The following is a 26,103-nucleotide window of genomic DNA, read 5'->3' on the forward strand; positions in this document are numbered from 1 at the left end:
ATGGATGAAGCGAGAGGGGTTATGACCAGGGTCCTTTATATTGTTGGGTACCTTCTTGAGACAGGCTTCAATGGATGGGGAGTTGGTGATGCACCTGGCTATTTTTATGACTTTCTGGACCCTTCTGGATTGCTGGACACTTGAATTCCCAAACCAGTCTGTTGTGCAATCAGTCAGTATATTTTCTACGGTGATAGACTATTTAATGACATGTCAAACCTTCTTAGACCTTTTGGAAAGTACTGTTGTGCCTTGCTCAATGTGGTGGCTCCAGGAGAAGTCTTCTGAAATATGGACTCCCAGAAGTTGGACGTTCTAATGCTCTCCACCTCCCCATCAAAGTGGATTGTTTAATTTAGTTTAGTTTAGTTTAGTTTATTTATATAGCAAATTTAAAACAACCCCCGTTGACCAAAGTGCTGTACAGATCATAATTACATCTTAACTTAAGCAGCTATTTAAAGTGAAATATAAAACGGGTACCCGAGCTTAGAATTGTACATACAACATGGTAACAATCAACAATCACTTCAAACCACTGGCAAGCAAAAATACAACTTCAGTCTGGATTTAAAATAGTTAAAGGAAGGGGCTGATTTGATAGGTAGAGGAATATGGTTCCACAATTTGGGGGCTACTATCACGAAGGCACGACCTCCCCTGAGTTTTCAATTTGACCGCGGAACAGTCAAGCACCCTAAATTGGCTGTTCTGAGGGGTCTTGAAGTGGAGTAGGGCATTAGGAGATTGGTGATTTGTTGGGGGCTGGGGGCTAATCCATTGATGGCTTTGTAAACAAACTGGAGAACTTTAAAATCTACCCTGAGCCAAACTGGCAGCGAGTGAATGGAGGCCAGAAAAGGGGTGATATGGTCTCTCTTCTTGGCTCCTGTCAGGAGCCTTGCTGCAGCATTCTGAACCAGTTGTAGTCGGGATAATGTCGACTAACTAATTCCTGTATAAAGAGAGTTAGAGTAATCTAAATGGGAGAAAATAAGGATAGATCCTTGGTTCCTCGGCCTCCCTAAATTCCACAATAATGTTCCTTGGTCTTGGTGACAGTGAGAGCACAATTGCTGTTCTGACTTCACTCAGTCAGGTTTATGATCCCCATCCTGTATTCTCACTCATCATTTTATTTGGCCAAAACAGTGGTGTTAGAATTTGCTTCATTATCTCAGAGTCATGGCAAGCTGCCTTGTAGAGAGCTCTTCAAAAGACTTCAATGGACGAGGAATCAACAGGGGATGGTGGTATGGGCTGAAAATGCAGAAGCTGCCATGACATGTCAACATGGGATGGAGAGCTGGGTCTGATGACCAGCTTGTGCTGAGTTTTGTTTGCTTCCTGTCTCACACACTTCGAGAAACATTTGAGTAGCACTGTGTGTCAGCTGCTGTCCAACAGCACTAGAGATCTGGGTTCAATCTTGACATCATCCGCTGTCTTGGGTGGAACTTGCAATGTTCACTCTCCTTTCTCATGGTATTCATCTGGGTCCTCCGGTTTCTTCCCACGCTTCAATGAAATGTTGTCAGTAGGGGAACCATCCATTATAAATCATTTGCAGGGGTGTAGAAGAGTGGTAGAGAAGGGGGGGAAGTTAATGATGGGTGAGGAGAATCAAAGAATCATGGGACAATTGTCAGAATAGGAATGACAGGACAAAAAGTTGGCTGAAGGGCATGCATCCATGTTGTACCCCTCCATGACCTTTTTGAAACTCTAGAATGAATCCAGTGTAGAAAGAAAATAAGGCCTATTGATTACAAAAGACAATTAAAATAACATGGCTGCAAAACAAAAAGGATCGTTGACGCTTCTGGTATCCTCAGGTCCTATTTCAGCATTTATAGAGCATACATTGTTGTTTTTCTGCTGACCATGAGCTCTGCTCCATTTACATCATAAAAGCAATGTTTGAAGAGCCTTTCTATCCAATGTATAAATACCAAGTTGTAGCTACATGTGGTCAGTTAGTTATTGACTGCACACGACAATGGGAAAGGCAAGACCATGTTTCACTTTGAAAATTATATTGTCATTGTCACCTTCTGTAATCTGATTCATTCCTATTTCTTTCTTCTGTTCTGAAATTGTTGATTGAAAATTCTGTTTTCTCCACAGATCATCTTCTACGAGGACAGGAACTTTCAGGGACGGCACCATGAGTGCAGCTCCGACTGTGCCGACCTGTCCCCTTACTTCAGCCGCTGTAACTCCATCCGTGTGGATAGCGACTGGTGGGTGGCGTACGAGAAGCCCAACTATACGGGGTACCAGTATGTCCTGAGCAGGGGCGAGTATCCTGACTACCAACGCTGGATGGGGTTCAATGACTGCGTCAGGTCCTGTCGCAGCTTCCCGCATGTGAGTTATAGCTTATGATTGATGTACTCCAGGCCATTGACCAACTGCTATTTGACATATTTTTGCATAGTAGAGGAATAAAGAGTTATGGGGAACAGATGGGCCAGTGGAACTGAGTCCAGAGTGATGTTACTGAATGGCAGAGCAGTCTCGAAAGGCCAGATGACTGACTCCTGCTCCTTAGAGGGCCAGGACTTGCAAGAATTGAGCTTATGCATGATGTTTGAAGGATGTGTTTCTCTTTTTACGATCTCTAATATGTATTCCCGCTTCTTAGATTTAGAGTCCATGTGGAGGTCGGTAGATAATTGGTTCCAAGTGTCAGCAGAGATGAAACAAGCGCAGGAAAGTGGTGAAGTTAGTCGTCCTATCTGACTCTCTGGTTCAGAGGGCACTGGGTAAAGATGGTTAATAGAAGCATTGATTTAAATTTAAATTTACAGGCCCTTGCCGCCCAATTACACCCAATTAACCTACTATCCCCGTACATTTTGAAGGGTGGGAGGAAACCAGAGCACCCAGAGGAAACCATGCAGACACAGGGAGAAGGTACAAACTTCTTACATGCAACACCGAATTCTAACCCGGATCACTGGCGCTGTAGCAGTGTTTTGCTCTAATCACTATGTTGCCCCCAATGAAGTAGCATTAAGGAAATAATATAAGGTAGTGGGGCCTTACAACTTGCAACAGAATCAGGGACTGAAACCTTCACTGGATTCACATTGCATTTGAATGCCATCCTATTTACACTTGCTATGACAACCCACTGAAGGATGGGAAATTAGATAAGACAGAAAAGAATTTTGATAGGCAAAAACTCAGTGGAATGAATGACCTCCTCACGTTAAATTTTCATAAATCTTCGCAGGGTTTAGTTTGTAAGAAAACATTCATCTAATTCACAGAACTATTGTTTGTGAAACACAAAAGCTGAAATCTTGAGCAAACAAAGAATTGCTGGAGGAACTCAACAGGTCTGACAGCATTCATGGGTAGAAATGGTCAGTCAAAATTTTAAGTGTGAAGTCCTAATCAATATCAAGATAGAAAAGGTGAAATTACACATAGAAAGGGAGAAAGAAGCTGGGGATGGGGCCAAGAGGTGATGGGGTATAGTACAGAAGGTGTGGGAAATGGAGATAGGGAGAGGGAGAGACCACTTGGAAGGCAGGTAGGAAATAAGTTAAAGAGAGACAGAGAGAGAAAAGTAAGGAAAGATGTAAAGAAGAGATAGCAACACTGGAGTCAGATGGAGTAGGTGGTCTCCTAAAATTAGAGGCCAATGTCCATGCCATTAGGTTTAAGGCTGCCCAGGAGGAATGTAACATGTTGTCCCTCAAGTCCGCCTCCCACTCCCAACAATGGGTGAGGATCTGGACAGACTGTAGGAATAGTTGGGGAGTTAAAAGGGTTGGCTACCAGACGCTTGTTTAGACCCCCACACAGAGTGGAGGTTCGGTAAAGCGACCACCTAAGCTGTGTCTGGTCTCACCCATATAGAGGAGGCCATATCAGGTGCTTTTCAATGGACTGGATTACAAAAGTCTGCCTTTTTAATTTATGATTTTGGAGAACCACCTTGAGCTTAAAGCAGAGAATGATGTCATTTGGCCCAATGAGTCCAGACTATCCCTATGCTAGAGCTATCCAGTTATTGCCGCTCCCCTGAACTCTCCCACAACAATCACATTCTTTCAAGATTACCTTGTTGATGTTCGTCAGTTGATGAAAACCAATGAGAGAAGACAGGCTGCATGTGGAACTTGAGGATGAAATGAGTGACAGTTAATGAGCAGAGTTAATGGCAAGGAGGAAATGAGGAATGAGGTCCATGAAGGCACTCACTTAAATAACACATTATTTTTTGCGTTAAGAAACCAATCTATTTATTGCCACTGTGGAGCATTTATTGTGGTGATCTCTTAACTAAAGTTACACATTAATTGAATAACGCTACTCTAAGGCGGATCTAAATTCTGTAAAGTTTGTTCTTTTTTGGTTACAATATTCTTAGAACCCCAAAATAATCCTCTTGCGCATGGTGCTCTATTGATTAGACATGCACCTACATCCAAATCATAATTAGAATGTTATTGATGCACTATAAATAACTCCAAAGACTAGAATTTACCTGACTATAGGCTTTTATTACTATAAACAGAAGGCACATGTCATTTTGCTGACATGAGACCCGAACTTGTTTTGCGGGAGGGGTTATGACATTTCTGCCTTTAATTGGGGAATCAAGGGGAGGAGCCACAGATACAATTAGCAAGGGGCGGGCCAGCCATACACATACAAATGGTATTAACAGTGATTCCACCACAGTTATTACCATAGGACACATTTTCACTTGATTATATCAAGAATGCATTCAAATCACCCAAATACCTTTCTCGTGATATAACATGTAACAATTATAGTACGGAAACAGACATTCTCAGCCCCTCTAGTCCGCATTGATTTAAGTGAACTCCACTAGTTCCGCCTACCCGCTCTCTGCCCATAACCTTCCAATCACCTCTCATCCAACCTTCTCTTAAATGACAAAATTGAAACTGCTGCAACCACCTCTTCCGGAAGATCATTCCACTCAGCCCCCACTCTCGGAGTGAAGAAGCTTCCGCTTAGGTTACTTCTAAAGTTTTCCCCCCCTAACCCTTAACTTATGACCTCTCGTTCTAATCTCACCTACCCTCAAGGGGAAGAGCCTATTCACACCTACTCTATCTATCCCCCTCATAATTTTATATTCCTCTATCAAATCTCCCCTCAACCTTCTACGCTCCAATGAAATAAAGACTCAGTCTACTCAATCTTTCTTTGTATTCTAGATACTGCAATCCAGGCAACATTTTAGTAAATCTTCTCTGCACCCTCTCTATTGATATCCTTCCTATAATTTGGGGACCAGAACTGCACACAATATTCCAAACTTGGCCTCACCAATGCCTTAAACAGTTTCAACATCACCTCCCAGCTCTTATAGTCTATGATTTATAAAGGCCAGCATACCAAAAGCCCTCTTTACCACCTATCCGGGTAATCATCAGTTAAAATTTAGATTCTTTTGTATACTCATGAAATGGTGTGGTTCTCGAATGTCTTGTGGTGAGATTGTGAACCACATTGATCTCAAATTGCGGAGACTGCCAATACTGGAGTTTGAAGCAATAAAGAATCTGCTGGAGGAACCCACGGGTCGAGACGAATAGCATCAGCGGGAGAGAAAGAATGGATGATGGCAGGGGCTGAAATCCTTTATCAAGAGTCTTGATGAAGGGTTCTGGTCTGAGATATCAACTATTTTTTTCCTCCCTTTGATGTTGCTCAAGCTACCAAGTTCCTCCAGCAGGTTGTTTATTGATTTTAAATCATGGTTGTCTGTAGTATAACTACAATCAATGTCTTTAGATTTTGTCCATATTATTTCATTAAAGGTGAACCAGAAATGTAATTTATTATTGATAATTTCTGAGGCCTTGTACTACTGCATTTATTCATTATATTTGCATTAATATAGGTATTTTTGACATGATTATATTAAGGATGCATTAATTTTTATTCCAGTACCGAGGGGGCTCCTACAGGATGAAGATTTACGAGAGGCCTGACTTTGGAGGGCAGATGATGGAATTCATGGACGACTGTCCCTCCGTCTACGATCGTTTCCGTTACCGTGACATCCACTCCTGCCAGGTGACCGATGGTTACTGGATCTTCTATGAACAGCCCAACTACAGAGGCCGTCAGTACTTCCTGAGACCTGGTGAATACAGGAGATATGGTGACTGGGGTGGCTACAACTCCACCATTGGATCCTTCAGGCGCATGAGGGACTTCTAAATGATTCTGAGCAAACAATTCTGTTTTTCAGAAATATCCTCAATAAAAATAAAATTTTAGCTGTAGTACAAGAACCCTTGTTCGCTCATATTTATTGACTGATGTAAAAATAAATAGAAATTGGTCAGTATTAGTGTCTCATATTTTTCTCTTTGCATTTACCATATATTCATCAGATTTCTAGCCATGTATTTGATTTATATATTTACTTCATAAAAGTAAAATTTAAACTTTCATTCAGTGACTGTTGACTAAAATCCAAGGAATAAAATCAAAGGCCACTTTTTCCTCATGCAGCTGATGCAGGGGATGCTAGAATTAAGATCCAGCGCTCAAAGTATGAGGATGGGCAGGAATAAATTTGCCTTCAATGCCAGCAACAAATCTATCAAAAGATCTTTGACAAGAAAGATCATTGAGAACACACTGGACAATTGAAAATCAACGCCACACCAGAGCCTGGAATCAGCTCGAGCACCACCAGTGGGAGAAAAAGAATGGTCAACATTGTGGGTCAGAATCTATCATCGGGACAGAAATAAAAATGAGCGGAAGCCACTTCCAGCATCAATAACATTTAATGGGGAAATAGATGGAATGCTCAATGTTGCCCTAAACTGATTTTAAATTAAAAATTTAAATTTAGATAGACAAGACAGTAATAGGCCCTTCTAGCCCACGAGCCTATACTGCCCAATTACAAATCAATTGACCTACAACCCCAGTATGTTTTGAACGGTGGGAGGAAAGCAGAGAACCCAGAAAAAACCCACGCAGACACGAGGAGAACGTACAAACTCCTTACAGACAACGCCGGATTCAAAGCCGGGTCACTGGTGCTGCCACAGCGTTGCACTGATCACTATGCAACCATGCTGGAATCTTCATTAGACTAAGAATTGCTGGAGAAACTCAGCAGATTAGACAGCATCTATGGGGAGAAATGGTCAGTCAACATTTTGGGTCTGAACACTTTGTCTCGATAAAGGGTTTGTTCCCAGAACATTGACTGACTCTTTCTACTCATGGATGCTGTCTGACCCACCAAGTCCCTCCAGCAATTCTTTGATTGAGTTCCAGGTTTATTTGCCATCTGTGGTGCTCACTTCAATTGCAAGACAGAAAATATTTCCTGTCCATTCTCTAGATAGATTCTGAGAAGGATTTGAAAAAAAAAACCCTTGTAATTTGAAAAATGGGGCTCTTAATCAAGATACATGAAAAAATATTTGGATCATTACTTTTTTTGAATATTTTATTTAAAATTTTTCAAATTCAAACAGTGTCAACAATCCATAATAAGAAAAAAACCACACTATGTTCTCCAATTATATACAAGCTTCATTGTCAAGTTTAAATCAAATACAAATACTGCATATGAAGACAATCACCTCAGAGAAAAAGAGCAGCAATAAATTAGCCCTCGTCCCTTATTCCTGTAACTGGTCTTTCTGACCAGTTAGGGAGATAAAAACAGAATGCAAAACAAAACAATTACATTAAAAGAGTTATTATGAGAAAAAAAACAAACCCAAAGAAAAAAAACATAATCGTAAGATTTGCGGGGACCTCACCACCAGACCCACAGTCTTTAAATTTTCATGGTCAACCTGATTAAGATGGATCCCCCTCCCCCACCTCCACCCCCCCCCCCCCCCACAGGGAGAGGGCAGATAGAAGAAGACAGAGCGATGAAGCACAAGGAACAGTACTGCATGATGTAGGTACGGTTGCCAAATTTTAAGGAAGATGTCATATTTCCTCCTTAAATTATAGATAATTTTCTCGAGGGGAACACTGCTCTACATTTCCATACTGCAACTTGCAATACCCAGATGACAGCCTGACTCCTGGCAACGACTATGCACTTCCTGGCCACCGCCAATGCAATCAACACAAATTGGATCTGAAATTTGGACAGCTTCATCGTAAGCCTTATGCCCATGATGTTTCCCAACAGGAACAACTCAGGGCCCTGAGGAAACTCTTTTCCTATGATTTTCTTTAGGGCTTAGCCTAGCTCTACCCAAAAAGGCCTCACCTTGGAGCACGACCAGGTTGAGTGCACAAAGGTTCCTGTCTCTATGCTGCACCTAAAAATTTGATCAGAAATTTCTGGCTTGGTCTTATTCAATTTTTGCGGCATATAGTACAACTGGTGTCGAAAGTTACATTGCACCAGCCTGGATCGAGTATTAATAATTAAGGTCATGTTGTCACAACACAGATCTGACCAGCACCCTTTGTCAACCATTACATGTAAGTCTGACTCCCAGTTTTGCCTTGATGTATGAAAACCTGGTTTCAGGCTTTCAGCTTGGAGTAAGAAACAAATTGCCAAAATAAACTTACATGTGTTCCCCTTTCAAATCAGAGCCTCCATGCCACTGCACACCAGTAGGACCATGGCTGGACCTAATTTGTCCCTTAAGAAAGACCTTAACTGAAGATAGCAAAAAATGTCCTGTTTGACAAATCATTTTTTTTTAGCTGTTCAAATGACATGAGCTTCCCCTGCTCACGACAGTCCTCGATACACCTGATCCCTTTCAACAGGTGCCCAGGATCTTGTTATCTATTGTTAATGGTATTCAGCTGTTTTGAGTCAGGGTGTTTTTTGAGACAACCCCACTTTAAGTCCAATACATTAATTAATTTTATTCCACACATTAAGTGTATGTTTTAATAAGGGGTTGTCTTTGTCATCAGATAATAATTTGGAGTCCCATTTATAAATAAAGTCTCCTGCCATCTTCTCACCTATTGTATGCAGGCCAATTTGTCCCCAAGATGGTGTACCTCCTCCCTCAAAGAGTGAAGCGATATATCTCGATTGCGCTGCCCAATAGTATTTGTTAAAGTCTGGTAATCCAGACTGTAATCCCAGGTTAATTTCTGCATGGAGTCTCTGGCCACTTTCCTATTCCAAATGAATCTACTTACCTGTGAGTTAATATTCTGAAAGAATCTCGGGGGCAGTGCCACAGGCAAAGACTGATAGAGGTACTGAAGCCTTGGCAACACATTCATTTTAAAACAATTGACTCTACTCACCAAAGTAATGGGCAGGGTCATCCATCTGTTTAGGTCTTCCTCAATTTTTTTGAGCAAGGGGGTAGAATTTAGTTGATATACACTTTGAAGATTATTGTCCACCCTGATTCCTAGGTATTTGATTCCCTTTTGTGGCCACTTCAATTGACTGTTTTCTTTAAATTGACTCTAGTCTCCTTTTGTAAGTGGCATAATTTCACTCTTGTCCCAATTAATCTTGTATCCAGAGACTTTCCCATAATCCTCCAAAGTAGAGTGGAGCTTGATCAACGAACTTGCTGGGTCTGTCAAATATATCAGCACATCATCTGCAAATAAATTGACTTTTGTGTTCTTTCCAGCCCACTTTGAACCCCTTGATGTCTGGATCCTGTCGTATGGCTTCAGCCAATGGTTCTATAGCCAAAATGAAAAGACCTGGAGACAACAGACACCCTGTCTACTAGATCTCAATATTGGAAAGGCTGGAGATATTTGCCCATCGGTCACAACTTTTACCTTGGGCATGTGGTACAGCGCTTTAATCCAATTTATAAAAGTTGGCCCGAGCTCAAATTTCTCCAGTACTTAAACAGGAAGTCCCACTTTAACGTACTAACATCTTCTCAGCATCCAGGGCCATGGCCAGATGTATGCTGCTCAGCAATCTGCTTATGTTATCCCCAGTCTGTCTCTTTTGCACAAAGCCCACTTCATCTAAATTTGTTAGCTTTGGCAAATGCTTCACCAATCAATTTGCCAGGATCTTGCAAGTATCTTATAGTCCATATTGAGCATTGAAATAGGTCTATAAGAGGATGGGTTCAATGGGTCCCTATCTTTTTTAGGAATCACTGAAATAATTGCCATTGTAAAAGATTCTGGGAGTGTATGAGCTTCAACCACCTGATCCACCACCTCCATAAAGATGGTGATCAGGAGATCTTTGAATTACCTATAAAACTTGGGAGAAACCCATCCTCCCTCAGAGACTTGCCAGCTTGTAACAGAATTGACACTTTTACTATTTCTTCTTCTGTGAAGGGAGCGCTCAATCCCTTCTGATCTTTCTGACCTAAATTTGGCAACTCCAGGAGTTCATCTATTTTCTCAGGCTTCCCCAATGATTCTGAATTGTACAATTTTTCATAAAATTGTCTGAAGACTTCATTTATTTCCTTTGTCTTATATGAGATCCTGTCATCCCCTGTATGGACCACATTAATCATTCTTGAGGCCTCCTTGCCCTCAGCTGCCAGAAGAGGACTTAATGGGCTCGTTACCCCAAAGTAATATTTCTGCTTCTATATCAGTATGGCCTTCCCCATCGTATATGTTTGGAGTGTATTATTTTTAAGTTTTTTGTTTGTCAAAGCCTGATATCTTTCATCTGAGTCCAAGTTTTGTAAATCTTTTTCTAAGTCAGCAATTTCCTGTTCCAATTCCTCTACCTCCCTTAAATATTCTCTTTTCACTGCTTTTGTATATCAAATTATTTAACCTCTCAAGAGCGTCCCAAATAAGGAATTTGCCTGCAGTCGAGTTACAGTTGGCGTTACAGAATATGTCTATCTGGGTTCTAATAAAGCTACAAACCTCTGGCTTCTTAAACAGCAATGTTTAAGGCACCATCTGTCTGCCATCCCCTGTTTATCTGGCATTGCAATTGTCAGTGTCAAAGACAAAAGACTCGCCACGTACTCAGTTCAATGATCCTACCTTCTATATGGGCAGTCGCCAACAATAAACATATCCGGGTGTAGGAAAAATGCTGCCTCAAATAGAAGGAATAGTCGCTCTCCCTTGGATGCTGCCGCCTCCATGCATCTATTAAGTTAGCTCTTTCATAAAAGTCAGGGTAGTTTTAGCCACCCTGACTTTAGTTACCCCTCTTGATCCAGACAGAAATAATAATAAAAATAAATCAGAATCAGAATTTATTGTCATGATCAAGTCACAAAATTTGTTGTTTTGCAGCAGCGTCAAAGTGGAAAATATTTATAGAAACCACCTTCCAACAATTAAAAATAAGAGTGCATGAAAAGTAAGGCAGTTCATTGATCATTCAGAAATCTGATGGCAGTGGGGAAGAAGCTGTCCTTGTGCCGCTAAGGGTTCATCTTTAAGCTCCTGTACCTTTATCCCGAGGGTAGTAGCTGACGTGGACTTTTTTACCCCCTCCATAAATCTTCGTCCGCGAAGCCAAGCCAAAGAAAGAAGAAAAGCAGAGTGAAGAGGGCATGGCCTGGTTGGTGGGGGTCTTTGAGTATAGAGGTTGCTTTTTTAAGACATCATCTCCTGTAGATGTCTTCGATGGAGTGAAGTCTGGTGCCTGTGATGTCGCAGGTCGAGTTAACAACCCTCTGGAATTTATTCTTGTCCTGAGAGTTGGCACCTCCAGACTGTGATGTAATCAGCCAGAATGCTTTCCATGGAATACCTCTAGAAGTTTTTGAGAGTCTTTGGTGACATACCAAATCTCCTCAAAAACTTCACAAATATAGCCACTGACAAGCCTTCTTCCTGTGTGCATCAACATGAAGGTTCCATGACAGATCCTTGGAGATGTTGACACTCAGGAATCTGAAGTTATTGACCATTTCCACTACTGAGCCCTCGATGAGGACTGGTCGTGTTCTCCTGATTTCCTCCTGAAGTCTATGATCATCTCCTTGGTTTTGCTAACATTGAGCACAAGGTTGTTGATGTGACAATGTGACCCCATTCAACGAGCTGATCCATCTCCCTCCTGTACGTTTCCTCATTGCTGGTTGTTATTCTGCGGACATCTGTGGTGTCATTGGCAAATTTGTAGATAGCATTGGAATTGTGCCTGGCCACACAGTCATGGGTGTTTAATGAGAAGAGCAGTGGGCTAAGCACGCATCCTTGACTATGTGTACCTGTGTGATAATCAGTGAAGAGGAGACATTGTTTCTATTTCATACTGATTGCGGTCTTCTGATGAGGAATTTAAGGATCCAGTTACACAGAGGGTTCAGAGGCCCAGAGTTTGTCGCTTCTTGACCAGCACTGAGGGAAGAAAAGAGCTGGGTGCAGTGTTAAAAAGACCATGCAAGGTATAGAGAACAGTACAGCTAAGAAGTGCAGGAGCATCATCTTTTACCACTGGGAGGTCCAGTCAAGAGCACAAACTTAATTTCAGATTTTATTACATCAAGGAAAATAATGTTTTGATTTCCACCAGCTCATAGAAAACTGGTCTTGAATCTGGAGGCTTGAGTTTTCAATCTCATGTAGCTTCTGCCTGATGGGTGGAGAGAGAAAGTGTGATCAGGGGTGGATAGGTCCTTTATAGTTAATAGCTCTACTGAAAACTAGGATGAACATCTAAAAACCAATGTGCTGTTATTTGAGTCAGTTTGTGCAGATGGTTGACAAACTGTTCTGGAATACAAGCAGGAGAGCTCTTTAAAAGTTTACATTTATAAGAGCAGAAGGTGGAAAGTCAACTTTTGTTGGCTAAGTGATTTGAAATAAAGGTGTATTGTTAGATTATTGTCAAAACATTGATCTTAATTATGATCCAGTATTGAGGGGGCTCCTACAGGATGAGGATTTACGAGAGGCCTGACTTTGGAGGCCAGATGATGGAATTCATGGACGACTATCCCTCCATCTACGATCGTTTCCGTAACTGTGACATCCACTCCTGCCAGGTGACAGATGGTTACTGGATATTCTATGAGCAGCCCAACCACAGAGGCTGTCAGTACTTCCTGAGACCCAGTGAATACAGGAGATACAGTGACTGGGCCGACTACACCTCCACCATCCTTTAAGAACATGAAAAACTAGGAGAAAGCAATGATCCAGTCTTTCTGAAATATTCCTTTCCACCTGACATGTTCCATTGATTTAGTCAAGATCAGTGGTTTTCAAACTTTTTCTTTCCACTCACATATCACTTTAAGTAATCCCTATGCCATCGGTGCTCTGTGATTAGTAAGGGATTGCTTAAGGTGGGATGTGAGTGGGAAAGAAAGGTTGAGAATCATTGCTCTCGACCCAATTGTGACTTAAATATTTTGCTTGAGAAAAATTGTCATTGACCCATTTCCTTTAGAGTTATGAAACTGTGCAAATAATGAGTCAATTAGGTACAATTAAAAGTGGGTTTCAAACTTTTTCTTTCCACCCACATAAAACCTTAAGCAATCCCTTACTAATCACAAAGCACCTATGGCATAGGGAGTACATAAAGTGGCATGTGAGGGGAAAGGAAAAAGGTTGAAAACCACTAGTATAGACTATAGTAAAGATCAATAGAAAGTGGATAAAAATGATTTGAGGATCATTTTAACTAATTTCTTGAATTGCATTCAATCCATTGACATCAATAACTGCAAATATAGGAATATGTGTTGTGGACATTATTGTTAATTTAATATAGTGACCTTGAAAAAGGGCTCAGGCCCAAAATGCTGATACTTGCGAGAAGGGCTCAGGCCCAAAACATTGATTATATGTTGCCTACTATGGTCGCTGTGAGACTTTCTGAGTTCCTCCAACATTTTAGTTTTTTTTACTACAATCACAGCGTCTGCAGACTTCTGTGTTTCATCCCTCATTAAATAAAATGAGATATGACATACAGTCACTCTGAGGACTGCTGGTGGAAATCAAAACATTATTTTCCTTGATGTAATAAAATCTGAAATTAAAATCAGGGCCTTTTAAAGGAAAATGATGGATGGGATTTTCCCCACCTTCATACTTGCTCACAACTCCAGCAGATGTCCATCATCTACTAACCTCAAGAAACAAAAACAGGGGGACTCCACTTCCTATGTTGACTGTTTTAACCAAGGGAAAAAAAAATTCTCAACGCTAAAGCTGACAAGATGTCAGAGATTTTTTTTAAAAATTTCTTTATGCTGGGAACATGACACTTGCATCCATAAGAAAAACAAAAGTTTCTACGCTCAGGAAGCTGACAATGAAAACAAAAAAGCTGCAAATATCAGGATGCCTTCATGCAAAGGGAGCTGGAGCCAATGTTATAGGATAAAAGAGATAGCTTAAACAAATAGTGAAATGGTTACATCAGGGCGGGGCAGTCAGTTGCAGAACTTTGAACAAGGGCACAAGGATCATGATTCGCACCCCACAAAAAAGTGCTCAGCCTCCCAGATTGGTGTTGTCTCTAGATCACTAAGCTTTCTGAATTCCTTCATTGCTACCCACATAGTTCATAGGCCTGCTGCCCTAGTAAGGGGCACAGTAATGTAGCTCATAGAACTCACAGCTCTGCCAGCCCTGGTTCAATTCTGACCTGACTTCTGGTGTTGCCTGTGTGAAAGTTGCACCTTTACCCTATGATCTTGTGGATCGATTTTCTCTGGGTCTTTCTGTTTTCTCCCACGTCCATAGGCTCTTTGGCTAATTGTAAACTAAACAATGGTGGAACCACTAGTGTCCCTAGGGGGTGTGGAGGGTGCAGACCTCACCGGGTGACACCATCGGGGGGGGGGGGTGGTGACAACAAAATGACTGTCTATGAAATTTTTGTGCAGTTTCAGCAGAAATTTATTATTTTTTATAAAAATATACCTGTAGTTAGTTAGAACAACAAAAATATTTTTCATGAACCCAACTAACATGTACCAATATACCTACAAGGCTAAGACTCGATGCTAATTTAATTTTTGAACCTTCTAATGCGCAAAGTCAGAGCTCCCCCACCTCCCTCCCCGCACTCAGCGCTGCTGCCACCACTCCCCCCACCCCCGCTCAGTCCTGCTGCCGTTGTCCCAGACATACAAGGAAACACAACTGTTTCTTCTACGCTAGGTACAATCGTACTCGGTCCATTAGCAAATTCCAAAGTTTCAGATTCATTAGCAAAAAATTGTGCTCGGTATTCTCCATAAAAGACTTTACGGACTGCTGGATATCAAAAAGCAAATTTATATCCTTTTTTCTGTAAAACTGATTTTCCTGGATTAAATTCTTTTCTTCTCTTAACAACACCATTACTCAGGTCTGCATAAGAGAATACTCTACTATTCCGAATCATTAATGGACCTTGCTGTTCCCTTGCTTTTTGAACGTACTATTTCAATATCATTTCTCTATTTCGATAACGTAAACACAATCAAAATGGACGTGGCGGTTGTCCTGGATATGGTTTCTTTCTAGGAGTCCTATGTGCTCTATCAAGTTCCAGTCCACTCAGACCCCAAAAATTCAGGTAACCAATTTTGAAAAAAACTGTACTGGATTGGTGCCCTCAAAATCTTCAGGAAGACCAATAATTTTAGCATTATTTCTTCGGCTCTGATTTTCCAACATATCTGAACCTCCCATGTCGTGAAAGAATCTTCTATCTTATTAACTGTATCTTTATATTCTTCTACTTCCATATGACACTCTTGAAAATCTTCTTCAAATTTTTGAACCTTAATTTTAATTTTGTCTACAGTTTTTATATATTTTGCCATATCAGTCTTCATTACAGTAATTTCTTCCTTAACACCTCCCAATTGTGTAGTAAATTCTGTTCTTACTTCAGCACATTTTTAAAATCTATTTGCTCAGAAATGTTATGAAGAATTTGGGGGTCCAGAGGTTCTGGAATAACATAGCATGTCCCCTCTTTACCTTGAATATATTGACTTCTTCTTTCATCTTCTGATTCCTCTCCTTGTGACTGTGGCACACAGCCTTCTTCTTCTTCTACTCTGATCTCCTCTTCTTCCTCTTCTTCAATGTTGTCAGCAGCTGAGCCTGTGCACGAGCCCTTTGTCCGACTCCTGTCTGGCCAGCAACGCTGGTCGACACAAGGCCCGTAGACGCCGTACAGGCCGCTTCCGTTGTCCGCATGCACTGAAATTCCTACATGGTGCAGCCAAATAGGTATTGTAAAGAAAAACTATTAGAGTAAACTAATTCAATTAAATTATAGAGACAAAAATAAATAAGAGATTGATAATAAATATTCAAGGCAATCATTGTGAAAAAATAGACGCAATAGGGCAGGCAGTCCTTTTGTGATGTTGGAGCAGTCCATGATTCATCTAACAAGGGGAGGTTTAAATTGGAGAGCTGTTGGAAATAAACTGTTCTTGAATCTAGAGGTGATGGTCTTCAGGCTTCTGTGGCTTCAGCCCAAAGGTAGCAGTGAGGAGAGGTTATGGCCAGGGTGATGGGGGTTGTTTATGATGTTCCTGCCTTCTCGAGGCGGTGACTCAGATAGATATGTGAAATGGATGCAAGGTTGGAGCGTGTGATGGATCTGACTATGTTTATGACCTTCTCGAGTTTTCTGCATTCAAGGGCAGTTGAATTTCGAAACAAGGATATGATGCGACCTGTTAGTATACTTTCCATAGTGCACCAGTAGAAGTTTGTTAGAATATTTGATGACTTGCCAAATCTTCTTTGACTCCTTAGAAAGTTGCTGTGGCTTTTACACTGTTGCCTCGATGTGCTGGTTCCAGGAGAGTCTTCCAAAATCTGGATTCCCAGGAACTTGAAGGTTCAAATCCTCTCCACTTCCGTCCCATGAATACAGACAGGTGTGTGGTCCCTTAGCTTTTCCTTCTAAAATCATCAATACTTCCTTGTTTTTAGTGCTGTCGAGAGCAAGAATATTGTTCTGGCACCACCCAACCAGATTCTTCATCTCCATCCTTTATTCTGCCTCATAATTTCCTGGTATTCAGAAAGCAATGGTGGTCTTGTCAGTACTTTTGTAGATTGAGTTGAAGATGAACTTGGTGAAATGGCCATGAGTGTACAGGGAATAGAGTATACAACCTTGAGGTGCTAATTGTTGATTATCAGCATGGGGGAGCTGATGTTTCTGATACACACTGATTGAGGTCTGCCGATGAGGAAGTCGAGAATCCAGTTACAGAGGAACAGACAGGGTCCCAGGTTATTTAACTTGGTCATGAGTGAGGCCAAATTTGGAATACTGTGTGCAGTTCTGGTTGCTGAATTATAGGAAGGATATCAACAAGGTAGAGAGAGTGCAGAGAAGATTTACGAAAATGTTACCTGGGTTTCAGCAGCTAGATTACAAAGAAAGATTGGGCAGATTAGGTCTTTATTCGCTGGGGCGTAGAAGGTTGAGAGGGGGATTTGATAGAGGTATTTAAGATTATGAGGGGGATAGAAAGAGTTGATGTGGATAGACTTTTTCCATTGAGTGTAGGAGAGATTAAAGCAAGAAGTCATGAGTAAAGAATTAAGGGGCAAAAGTTTAGAAGTTACTCAGAGAGTGGTGACTGTGTGGAATGAGCTTCTGGGAGAAGTAGTGGCTTCAGGGTCCATTTTGTCATTTAATGAAAAATTGGATAGGTATATGGATGGGAGGGGAATGGAGGGTTATGGGCAGGGTGCAGGTAGGTGGGACTAGAGGAGAGGACTTGGTTCGGTGTGGACTAGAAGGGCCAAGATGGCCTGTTTCTGTGCTGTAATTGTTATATGGTTAAATGATTATATATGGTGTTGAATGCTGAGCTGCAGTCAATGAACAACAGTCTGTCATAGGTGTTCCTGTGGTCTGGGTGATTTAATACAGAGTGGAGGCTCAGCAAGGTGACATCTGCCATTAACCTGTTTCTCAGGAGGGAGTTGATTTGCTCTGAGACAAACCTTTCAATGCCCTTAACCATGGTAGACATCAGTGCTACTCGTCAGCAGTCAATGAGGCAGGTCATCATGTTTTTCTTGGGCAACAGAATAATGAATGAGCTTTTGAAGCAGTGGAGACCCCTGACCTTTCTAGCAAGAGGCCGAAAATACCCACAAAATCTCCATCCAGTTGGTCACACAGATTTTAAAGACTGGGGCAAGAGAATTAATGCTTCCTGAGGATTCTGTTCACCTCAGCCTCAGAGACTGGGAGCACAGAGTCACCAGGAGATGTGGGGATTTGCAAGGGTTCATCATTGTTTTCTCTATTGAAAAGAGCACAGAAAGCATGGATCTCATCCAGAATTAATGCTGCTGTCTTGTTTCACCTTATAGGAGGTAATGTCATGCCACAACTGTCAGGGGCCTGTCTGAGACTTCATCTTGGTACAGAACAGTGTCTTTTTATTGATGATGGCTTTCTGTAGGTTATACCTGGACGTTCTTTATGCTTCTGAATGTCCTGACCTTCCAGCAGCACAGATCTGGTCTTCAACAGATCTCTTGGTTCATTCATGGCTTCTAATTTGGATACACTCAGATAATCTTCTGAGGAACACATTTCCTGATAAAGCGAGTGGTCACTGTGATATATTCAGATCCATTGTTGAGTCCTCAAACGTGGCCTGTCCACCGCCTCCAGGCAGTCTCAGATGTGTTCATCGGCCCTCCCACACCATCTCCAGTCCAGTCTTCACTGCCAGTTTAATCATTTGATCTGATGGGGATGGGGGGGGGTGGGGGATAGCAGAGAGGGGAGAGAGGTCACACAGATCTGACTCTTTGCAAGATGACTTGTTCCAACAAAAAAAGTAATTTGACAATAGAGTTGACTGAATGGGCAACAAATGAGGTGGGTTTCAAGGCCATGGGGCTTTCCAGAATGTCTTTGTGATTTATGCTGATTTTCCAGCCCTGCATCATTAAAAAAAATCTGCAGTGTAGCGCAGAGAACAAGATCATCAGAATGGCATGAATGCAAGCTGATCATTTGCTTTGTATAAGAGAGTTTTCCTGAAATATCCCCAACTCACTTCAATTCAGTTGGTTTTGCTGATTTGGGATTTGTTCAGTTAACAAAGGCATTCTCTTTCAGGGCACTCACTCAAATATATAAATTCTGAGCTGTGCCGAGACTTGGAATCTAGCTCCGAACTGAACATGGGAAAGGTAAGGCTGACAATCAAAACCATCATATTTTATTTAATAATTCATTGGAAAAGAGGTAAAAAAAATCCCATTGTTTTCTTTCTTTCCACAGATCATCTTCTACGAGGACAGGAACTTTCAGGGCCGGCACCATGAGTGCAGCTCTGACTGCGCCGACCTGTCCCCTTACTTCAGCCGCTGTAACTCCATCCGAGTGGAGAGTGACTGGTGGGTGCTGTACGAGAGGCCCAACTACGCGGGGTACCAGTATGTCCTGAGCAGGGGCGAGTATCCTGACTACCAGCGCTGGATGGGGTTCAACGACTGCGTCAAGTCCTGCCGCAGCTTCCCGCAGGTGAATCACTTTTTATAGTTTGCTTATTTTATCCAAATCAAGTAGAAAATCACCGTGCACTTGATTTAATCGGATCATCAGTGGAAGAGCTTCAGTTTATTTAATGTGTACTTAGAACTTGGTGAAAAATCTAAATAATTTTACATTTGTAATATTTAAATAATGTTATTTATGCAGTAATTATACACTTAACAAGCTTTATTCCATGGGCAAGGTTATACAAACCTGCATAAAGTGCATGCCAGCCCTAAGTTTAAGCAATATACCGATAAATTTCCTCACATTAAGTGATTTCTGTGGAAAAGGATCATCAACACAAAAATTTAAACTTCCTGTAAGATATTTCATTATTGAAGCCAATAGATCCAGCTGTTCTAAAATATAGTACAAATATATGATAGAAAACCATTTTACTGATCAAAAAATGAACTGGAAATTAAGAACCAAAATATGCCACTTACTTGTCACCCAGATAGATGTAGCAGTCTTGAATTTTTTGTTCTAGACGTGACACTATTTTGCTGCAGTGAACCACAAAATTCAGCAGATGCTGTGATTGTAGTAAAAACACAGAAATGTTGGAGGGACTCAGCAGGTCCTGCAGCATCCATAGGAAGTAAATATACACAACCTTGAAGAAGAGCTCAGCCCAGATTAATCGGTTGTGCATCTTTAGCCCTTTTCAAACTTGCGTCCCAATAAATCAGCCATTCAGTGTCTCGGTTAGGAATGGCATTTTTGCTGTTTACACTTGGCCACTCTTAATCGGGACATTGCACGCTTTCATACTCACTTCGAGCAATCTCTGCAGATAGGACCGTTCTACCTTCTACCCCTGACATCATGACACGTCGAGCAATGGTGAACCAGCCCTAAATCCTATTATGATCTTGTATTTGAACAAAATTAATTATGCCTAATTATAACAATTAAGCTTTATGTACATCTCAGTCCTTCAGTCCCTGTTGATGTTGTGCCAACTGACATAAACTATTATAAGGGACAATTTTTAAACAGCATGGGAAAGTTGGTAGCGCTATCATGCACAATTTATAAAGACCATGGGAAAAAGTGATGGCGGACTTGCCCTCCCTCCCAGAATTTTGTGTGGCAGAGAAAGGGCTGTATGCACGCAGCACTCTCTCTCTCTCCTGTTGCAAATTTCCCACGGCAAAGTTTATACCTTCATTTTAATCTTTTATTTCCTTCACGTTCCTGCACTCATGCAAAAACAGGTCCTTTCTGTCTGAGAATGCAATTCTCATTTTCACACTTGGTTAATCTGCATATGCCAAGGATTGCAGTAGGGGTCAAGGCAGTTTATCCCTGGCTTGAAATGACTTCATTTCACGCCGGAATTCAGAGTAATTTGGCTTCACACTTGACTCTTATCCAAACAATTGGCCATTAATTCCTGAGATAAGATGCAAGTTTGAAAGGGTGCCGCAAGTCCTGCTGAGTTCCTCCAGCTTTTCTGTGTTTTTACTATTTTGTTGCAGCTCTGCTCGTTGTGGCAAGCAATGAGGTTTTTCCTTTTATTTTTATTGATTTACTTTATTATCATTTTTCTGCTTGGTTACTGAGAGGTTGACACTTACGAGTTTTCTCAACTCTAAGAATGGACCCCAAGAAGTCTGACATCTTCCACACACACACACACACACACACACACACACACACACACACACACACACACACACACACACACACACACACACACACACACACACACACACACACACACACACACACACACACACACACACACACACACACGTTCAAGGCCAAGTGAGAAAGATGAATAAATATTTCAATAAACATCTAAAAGTTACATTGTAGTTGTGGTTCCAAAGCTTTACCAGCCATCCAACCAGAAATGGTCCACTGGCTTCAGTTGGTAGAAGGTTAGTTGCTTTAGTAGAGCTAACTAGTTAGTGTTTAGTTCCGAAACATTATCTGAACCCTCCTGTGAGTTCTTGTCTCACCAGAAGTCTATCTTTCAGACACTAAACATTGTTAGCACCATCGCAATTAAAACCTTTTGTCTATTCCAGTACCGAGGAGGGTCCTACAGGATGAAGATTTACGAGAGGCCTGACTTTGGAGGGCAGATGATGGAATTCATGGACGACTGTCCTTCCGTCTACGATCGTTTCCGTTACCGTGACATCCACTCCTGCCAGGTGATAGATGGGTACTGGATCTTCTATGAACAGCCCAACTACAGAGGCCGTCAGTACTTTCTGAGACCTGGTGAATACAGGAGATACAGCGACTGGGGTGGCTACAACTCCACCATCGGGTCCTTCAGGCGCATGAGGGACTTCTAATTCTTTTCTGCAAACTACATTACATCATAATGAAATTTCCTTAACATAATAAAATGTGCAAGTTTTGAAACTGGTTTATTTTGCATTGTGTTTTTGTGACTTTTCAATTTATTTACATTTCATGATCTTAAGATGAATTAAAACGTGAGGAAAAAACCCCAGCAGAAATTACATATCATTGCAACAGTGCTGATCCATTCAGAATTACTCACTTGGGTAAACAGAGAAACACAAACCCTGAAGATGCTGGAATTTTGAGCAATGCATTGTTGGACAACCTCAACAGGTCAGACAGCATCAGAAATGGTCAGTCACTGTTTCGGGACTAGACCCTTTATCTAAACTAGAGAGAAGGGGGTAATATTACTTATGGAATGGGGGAACAAAGCAGGGAGGGGCCTAGAGGTGATAGGGCAGAAGGTGTGAGAGGTGGAGTCTGTAGTAGAGGAAGCGACTGTTAGGAGAGGGTGGAGGAGAAAAAACATTAGAGAAGAAAAAATATGTATAGCAATAGGGAAAGAAGTGATAGAGAGAGTGGAATCAGATTGCAGTTGGGGTTGCCTAAAATTAGAAAGATCAATGTTCCTGTCATTAGGTTTAAGGCTGACAAGGAGGAACATGATGTGTAGTTCCTCAAGTTTACATTTGGGCTCCCCTGATCATGGATGAGACCAAGGACACTGTAGGGAATAGTTGGGATGAGTTGGAATGCTTGGCCGCAGGAAGCTCTAGTTTATACCCACATGCAGATGATGGTGTTTGACGAAACGGTCACCCAGTTGGTATAGTCTCACCGATGTAGAGGAGGCCACACTGAGTACACCAAATGTAGTAGATCATGTTGGACGATGTCATGTAAAACTCTAGCTCACAGGGAAGGTCAGTGTTGTGACCCTGGATGCAGACGAAGGGGGAGATGTAGGGACTGATTGAACACTTTCTGCTGTTGCAGTGGGAAGTGCCCAAGGGGGGTGGAAGGGTGGGTGGGGAGGAAAGAGCAGACTTAAGAGTTTTGAAGACATTTATCCTGGTGAAAAGTGGATAAGGATGGGGAGGGGCATATGTGGTTGGTGGTGGGATCATACTAAAGTTGAAGGAAGTGTTGAATAAGGAGGGTGTGGAGTGGAAAATGAGGACCATAGGGATTCTGTCCTTGTTCTATGTGGATGGGGTAAGGGCATAAGTACGAGAAATGAAGGAGATATGGACGTGAGTTTTATCAATAATAGTAAGGGAGAATCCATGTTAATTGAGGACGTCCTAGAGTGGAAGCAGGGGTAGATCTACGGTACGGCAGGCATGGCACACGCCCTGGATGCCACTTAAAGGGTGGTCATCGCTTGAAGCAGGGGGGGGGTCACTTGAAGGGGGGCGGTACTGAGCCAGCACCACCCCTTGTCAGTGCCACCACCCCCCCAGTTAGCACCACTACCCCACCAGTCAGCACCATCACCCCTCCCTTCAGTGCCGCAATCCCCCAATCAGCACCACCACTCTTCCCTTCAGTGCCACCACCCCCCCATCAGTGCCACCAACCCCCAATCAGCGCCGCCACCACCCCCACACCCCCTGGTCATCCTTCCTCGTCCTCCTTCTCGTCCTCTAATTCGCTGTCAATTGTACAACTCCAAGTACAACACGGTGGCCACCAAGGCCAGCTCTGGCGAGACCTTGTTGTCACCGTTTATTTTGACGCATTGGCCACCAGAGGCACTATTTTGCATAGGTACACCCCTGAGTGGAAGGTCTTTTCTGGGGAACAGATGTAATGGAGGTGGAAAATTTGTGAGAAAGGGACAGCACCCTTACAAAGAGACAGGATGGGAGGAGGTGTAATTCAGGTGGCTGTGACTGTGAGTGTCAGTAACTTTGTAGTAGACATCTGTCGATCGTATGTGCCCTGAAATGGAGTCAGATAAGGTAAAGAGAGAGGCGTCAGAAACCATCAAGTAAATTTAAGGTTATGGTTCAAGTTTGTGGTGAAGTTGTCAAGTTCTGCACTGATAAAGCATGCTGTTGTTGATGTAGCAGAGGAAGAGCTGGGGAGTGGTACCTGAGTACAATTGGGACAGTGATTGTTCCACAAACCTGACAACAAGGCAGGTGTAGCTGAGACCCAGACATGTTTCCATAGCTACACCTGGGATCTGGAAGAAATGTGACAAGTAGTTGAGGGTGAGGACAAGTTCCACCAGGCAGAGGAGAGCATTAGTTGATGGGCACTGAATGGCTCTGCATTCAAGAAAGAAATGGAAGTTCCTGAGGCATTCCCAATGGGAATGGATGTGTAAAGGGATAATACACCCATGTTGAACAGAGGCAATGATGGAGAACTGGAAATCTTCAGAGGTCTAGAGAGTGAGTGGTGTCCAGGATGTAGGTGGGAAGGGACTGGATAAGGGGGACAACATGATGTCGAGATATGAGAAAGTAAGTTCGGTAGAGCAGGACCAGGCGAAAACAATAGGGCAGGCATAGCAGTTCTGTTTGTGGGTTAGGGGTAGGAGATAGAAATGAGTGATGTGTGGTTGGGGAGCTGTCAGGTTGGAGGCAGTAGCAGGGAGATCCCCTGAAGCGGAGGTATATGATAGACTAAGAGATGATATCCTGATGATGGTCAGTGGGGTCTTGATCTTGGGGTAAACAAGAGAAGGTGTTCAAGAACTGGTATCTGACCTCAGCAGTGTAGTGTTCATAACACCAGACTACAACCGCAGCTCCCTTATATAACCACATCCATACTCCCTTCTTTAACTCCTGTTATGAGCCCAGAGGACCCCAAAACCCAGCAGCAACAGAAATTCATCAAGACAAATGGTTGCTTTTAATCACCTTTTAACATGAAAACAGGATCAAACTTTAACTTATTCTTCTTTGGCTTGGCTTCGCGGACGAAGATTTATGGAGGGGGTAAATGTCCACGTCAGCTGCAGGCTCGTTTGTGGCTGACAAGTCCGATGCGGGACAGGCAGACACGGTTGCAGCGGTTGCAGGGGAAAATTGGTTGGTTGGGGTTGGGTGTTGGGTTTTTCCTCCTTTACTATTAACTTAACTCCTTCTAATTCTAAGTGCTTGTGCATTTAATATGTTAATAAGTTCAGAAAAGTTCTTTGATTTTTTCACGTTTGCAGCCATTTCAATCCTTCACTATTCCAAAATCTGTAGATACTATTTTTAACCACTTTTACAAGTTTTAAAATCAGGTATTTAGATATCTAACTGGGGGAAGGTGGAACCACATGTCTTCCCTCTATGCCATCTTACCACTGGTTGCAGGCATTTCTTATATTGTGCACAGAATTTAACATTTATGAATTTCACCAAGCTTTGGTGCTTGAAAGGTAATTGGTTCCTGCTCAGGAAGATTCTTGTTGGTTTTCAGAAAGAGATTTTTTGCTTTTTGGACACCTACAACTGATCCCTTTCGATCAGCCACTTCAGTGTCTTGCTGAAGAAACGTGCCCTATCAAGGTTTTCCAGATGATAACCTCTTCTTCTGCAGGACACTGCAGAGTTCCTTTTCTGTTTCCCTTATTTCAAGTGAAACATTATGCAGCCAGTCTTTTTCTCTTGTATGGACCACAAAGGCGTTGACCAGGCTGACCTTAGAACTCACAATCCGTCTTCAAAATGTTTTTTTTCCACAAACTTGCCAGCTTGTCCTGTTCCAGTCCCAGCTGCTGCTGCTGAACTGTAGAACTGAATTCTTTCTTGCTCTCTCTCTCGCTTGCTCTCTCTCTCTCTCTCTCTCTCTCTCTCTCTCTCTCTCTCTCTCTCTCTCAGAGAAAAACCACATGACCCTCTCTCTGCACTCAGACTGCAGCACCAGACCCAATTTTCGGAGTTGTTCATCTGTTGCTTTCCAAAACAATAATCCATTACTCCATAGCATGTCCCATTAACACCTACCTGTGAAGTCCTTATAGGCATTCTTCAAAGTTTTTGCAAAGGCACTCGAAGCCTGGACTGTCTGGCTTGAACAGAGCTCTGGCATTTTAAATGAGGTCTGTTTTAAAGGGTTTGTATGTGACCTACACTAAAAAACCTGCCACAATTTATCTCCTTTTAAAACATATCTATATACTTTATAAAATATACCATAATCTGTCACACTACAACCGTACCACCCTTATCTACAAATTTGATGAAGATATTGGATTGGTGCAGAGTGTATAGGAGCTGCATGTTCAGGAGGTTATCGAGGTTAATCCCACATCAATAATTGAGGATGATAAGCTCAGAGCATGTAAATTACTGGAGGATGGTGTCCAAGAGAAGGAAGACTGGGGCGACAGGTAAAAGGGGGTGGGGATGGGATTCTTCAAAGAAATAGGCCTGAAGGAGGAAGTGGCA

General features: G+C 42.1%; 2 protein-coding genes across 3 annotated transcripts; both read left to right on the forward strand.

The window, feature by feature from the left end:
• Window positions 1-2,115: 2,115 nt before the first annotated feature.
• Window positions 2,116-13,055, forward strand: LOC138762449 (gamma-crystallin S-1-like; the record flags this gene model as incomplete). Its single annotated transcript, XM_069936206.1, has 3 exons — window positions 2,116-2,374; window positions 5,951-6,217; window positions 12,811-13,055. Coding segments are annotated over 3 exons (771 nt in total), but the record flags the coding sequence as incomplete, so codon positions are not given.
• A 4,554-nt stretch (window positions 13,056-17,609) lies between these two features.
• On the forward strand, window positions 17,610-21,750 carry LOC138761766 (gamma-crystallin S-1). Of its 2 annotated transcripts, none has more exons than XM_069934474.1 (3): window positions 17,610-17,618; window positions 19,178-19,420; window positions 21,475-21,750. In XM_069934474.1, exons 1-3 carry the CDS (start codon window positions 17,610-17,612, stop codon window positions 21,748-21,750), a joined length of 528 nt encoding a protein of 175 aa, XP_069790575.1. The 2 variants fall into 2 exon arrangements, with proteins under 2 accessions (XP_069790575.1, XP_069790574.1); XM_069934473.1 differs by lacking the exon at window positions 17,610-17,618 and adding an exon at window positions 19,078-19,086.
• Window positions 21,751-26,103: the final 4,353 nt, after the last annotated feature.

This window comes from Narcine bancroftii, chromosome 4, assembly GCF_036971445.1.
Source record: "Narcine bancroftii isolate sNarBan1 chromosome 4, sNarBan1.hap1, whole genome shotgun sequence".
In the NCBI taxonomy this organism is placed as follows: Eukaryota; Metazoa; Chordata; class Chondrichthyes; order Torpediniformes; family Narcinidae; genus Narcine; species Narcine bancroftii.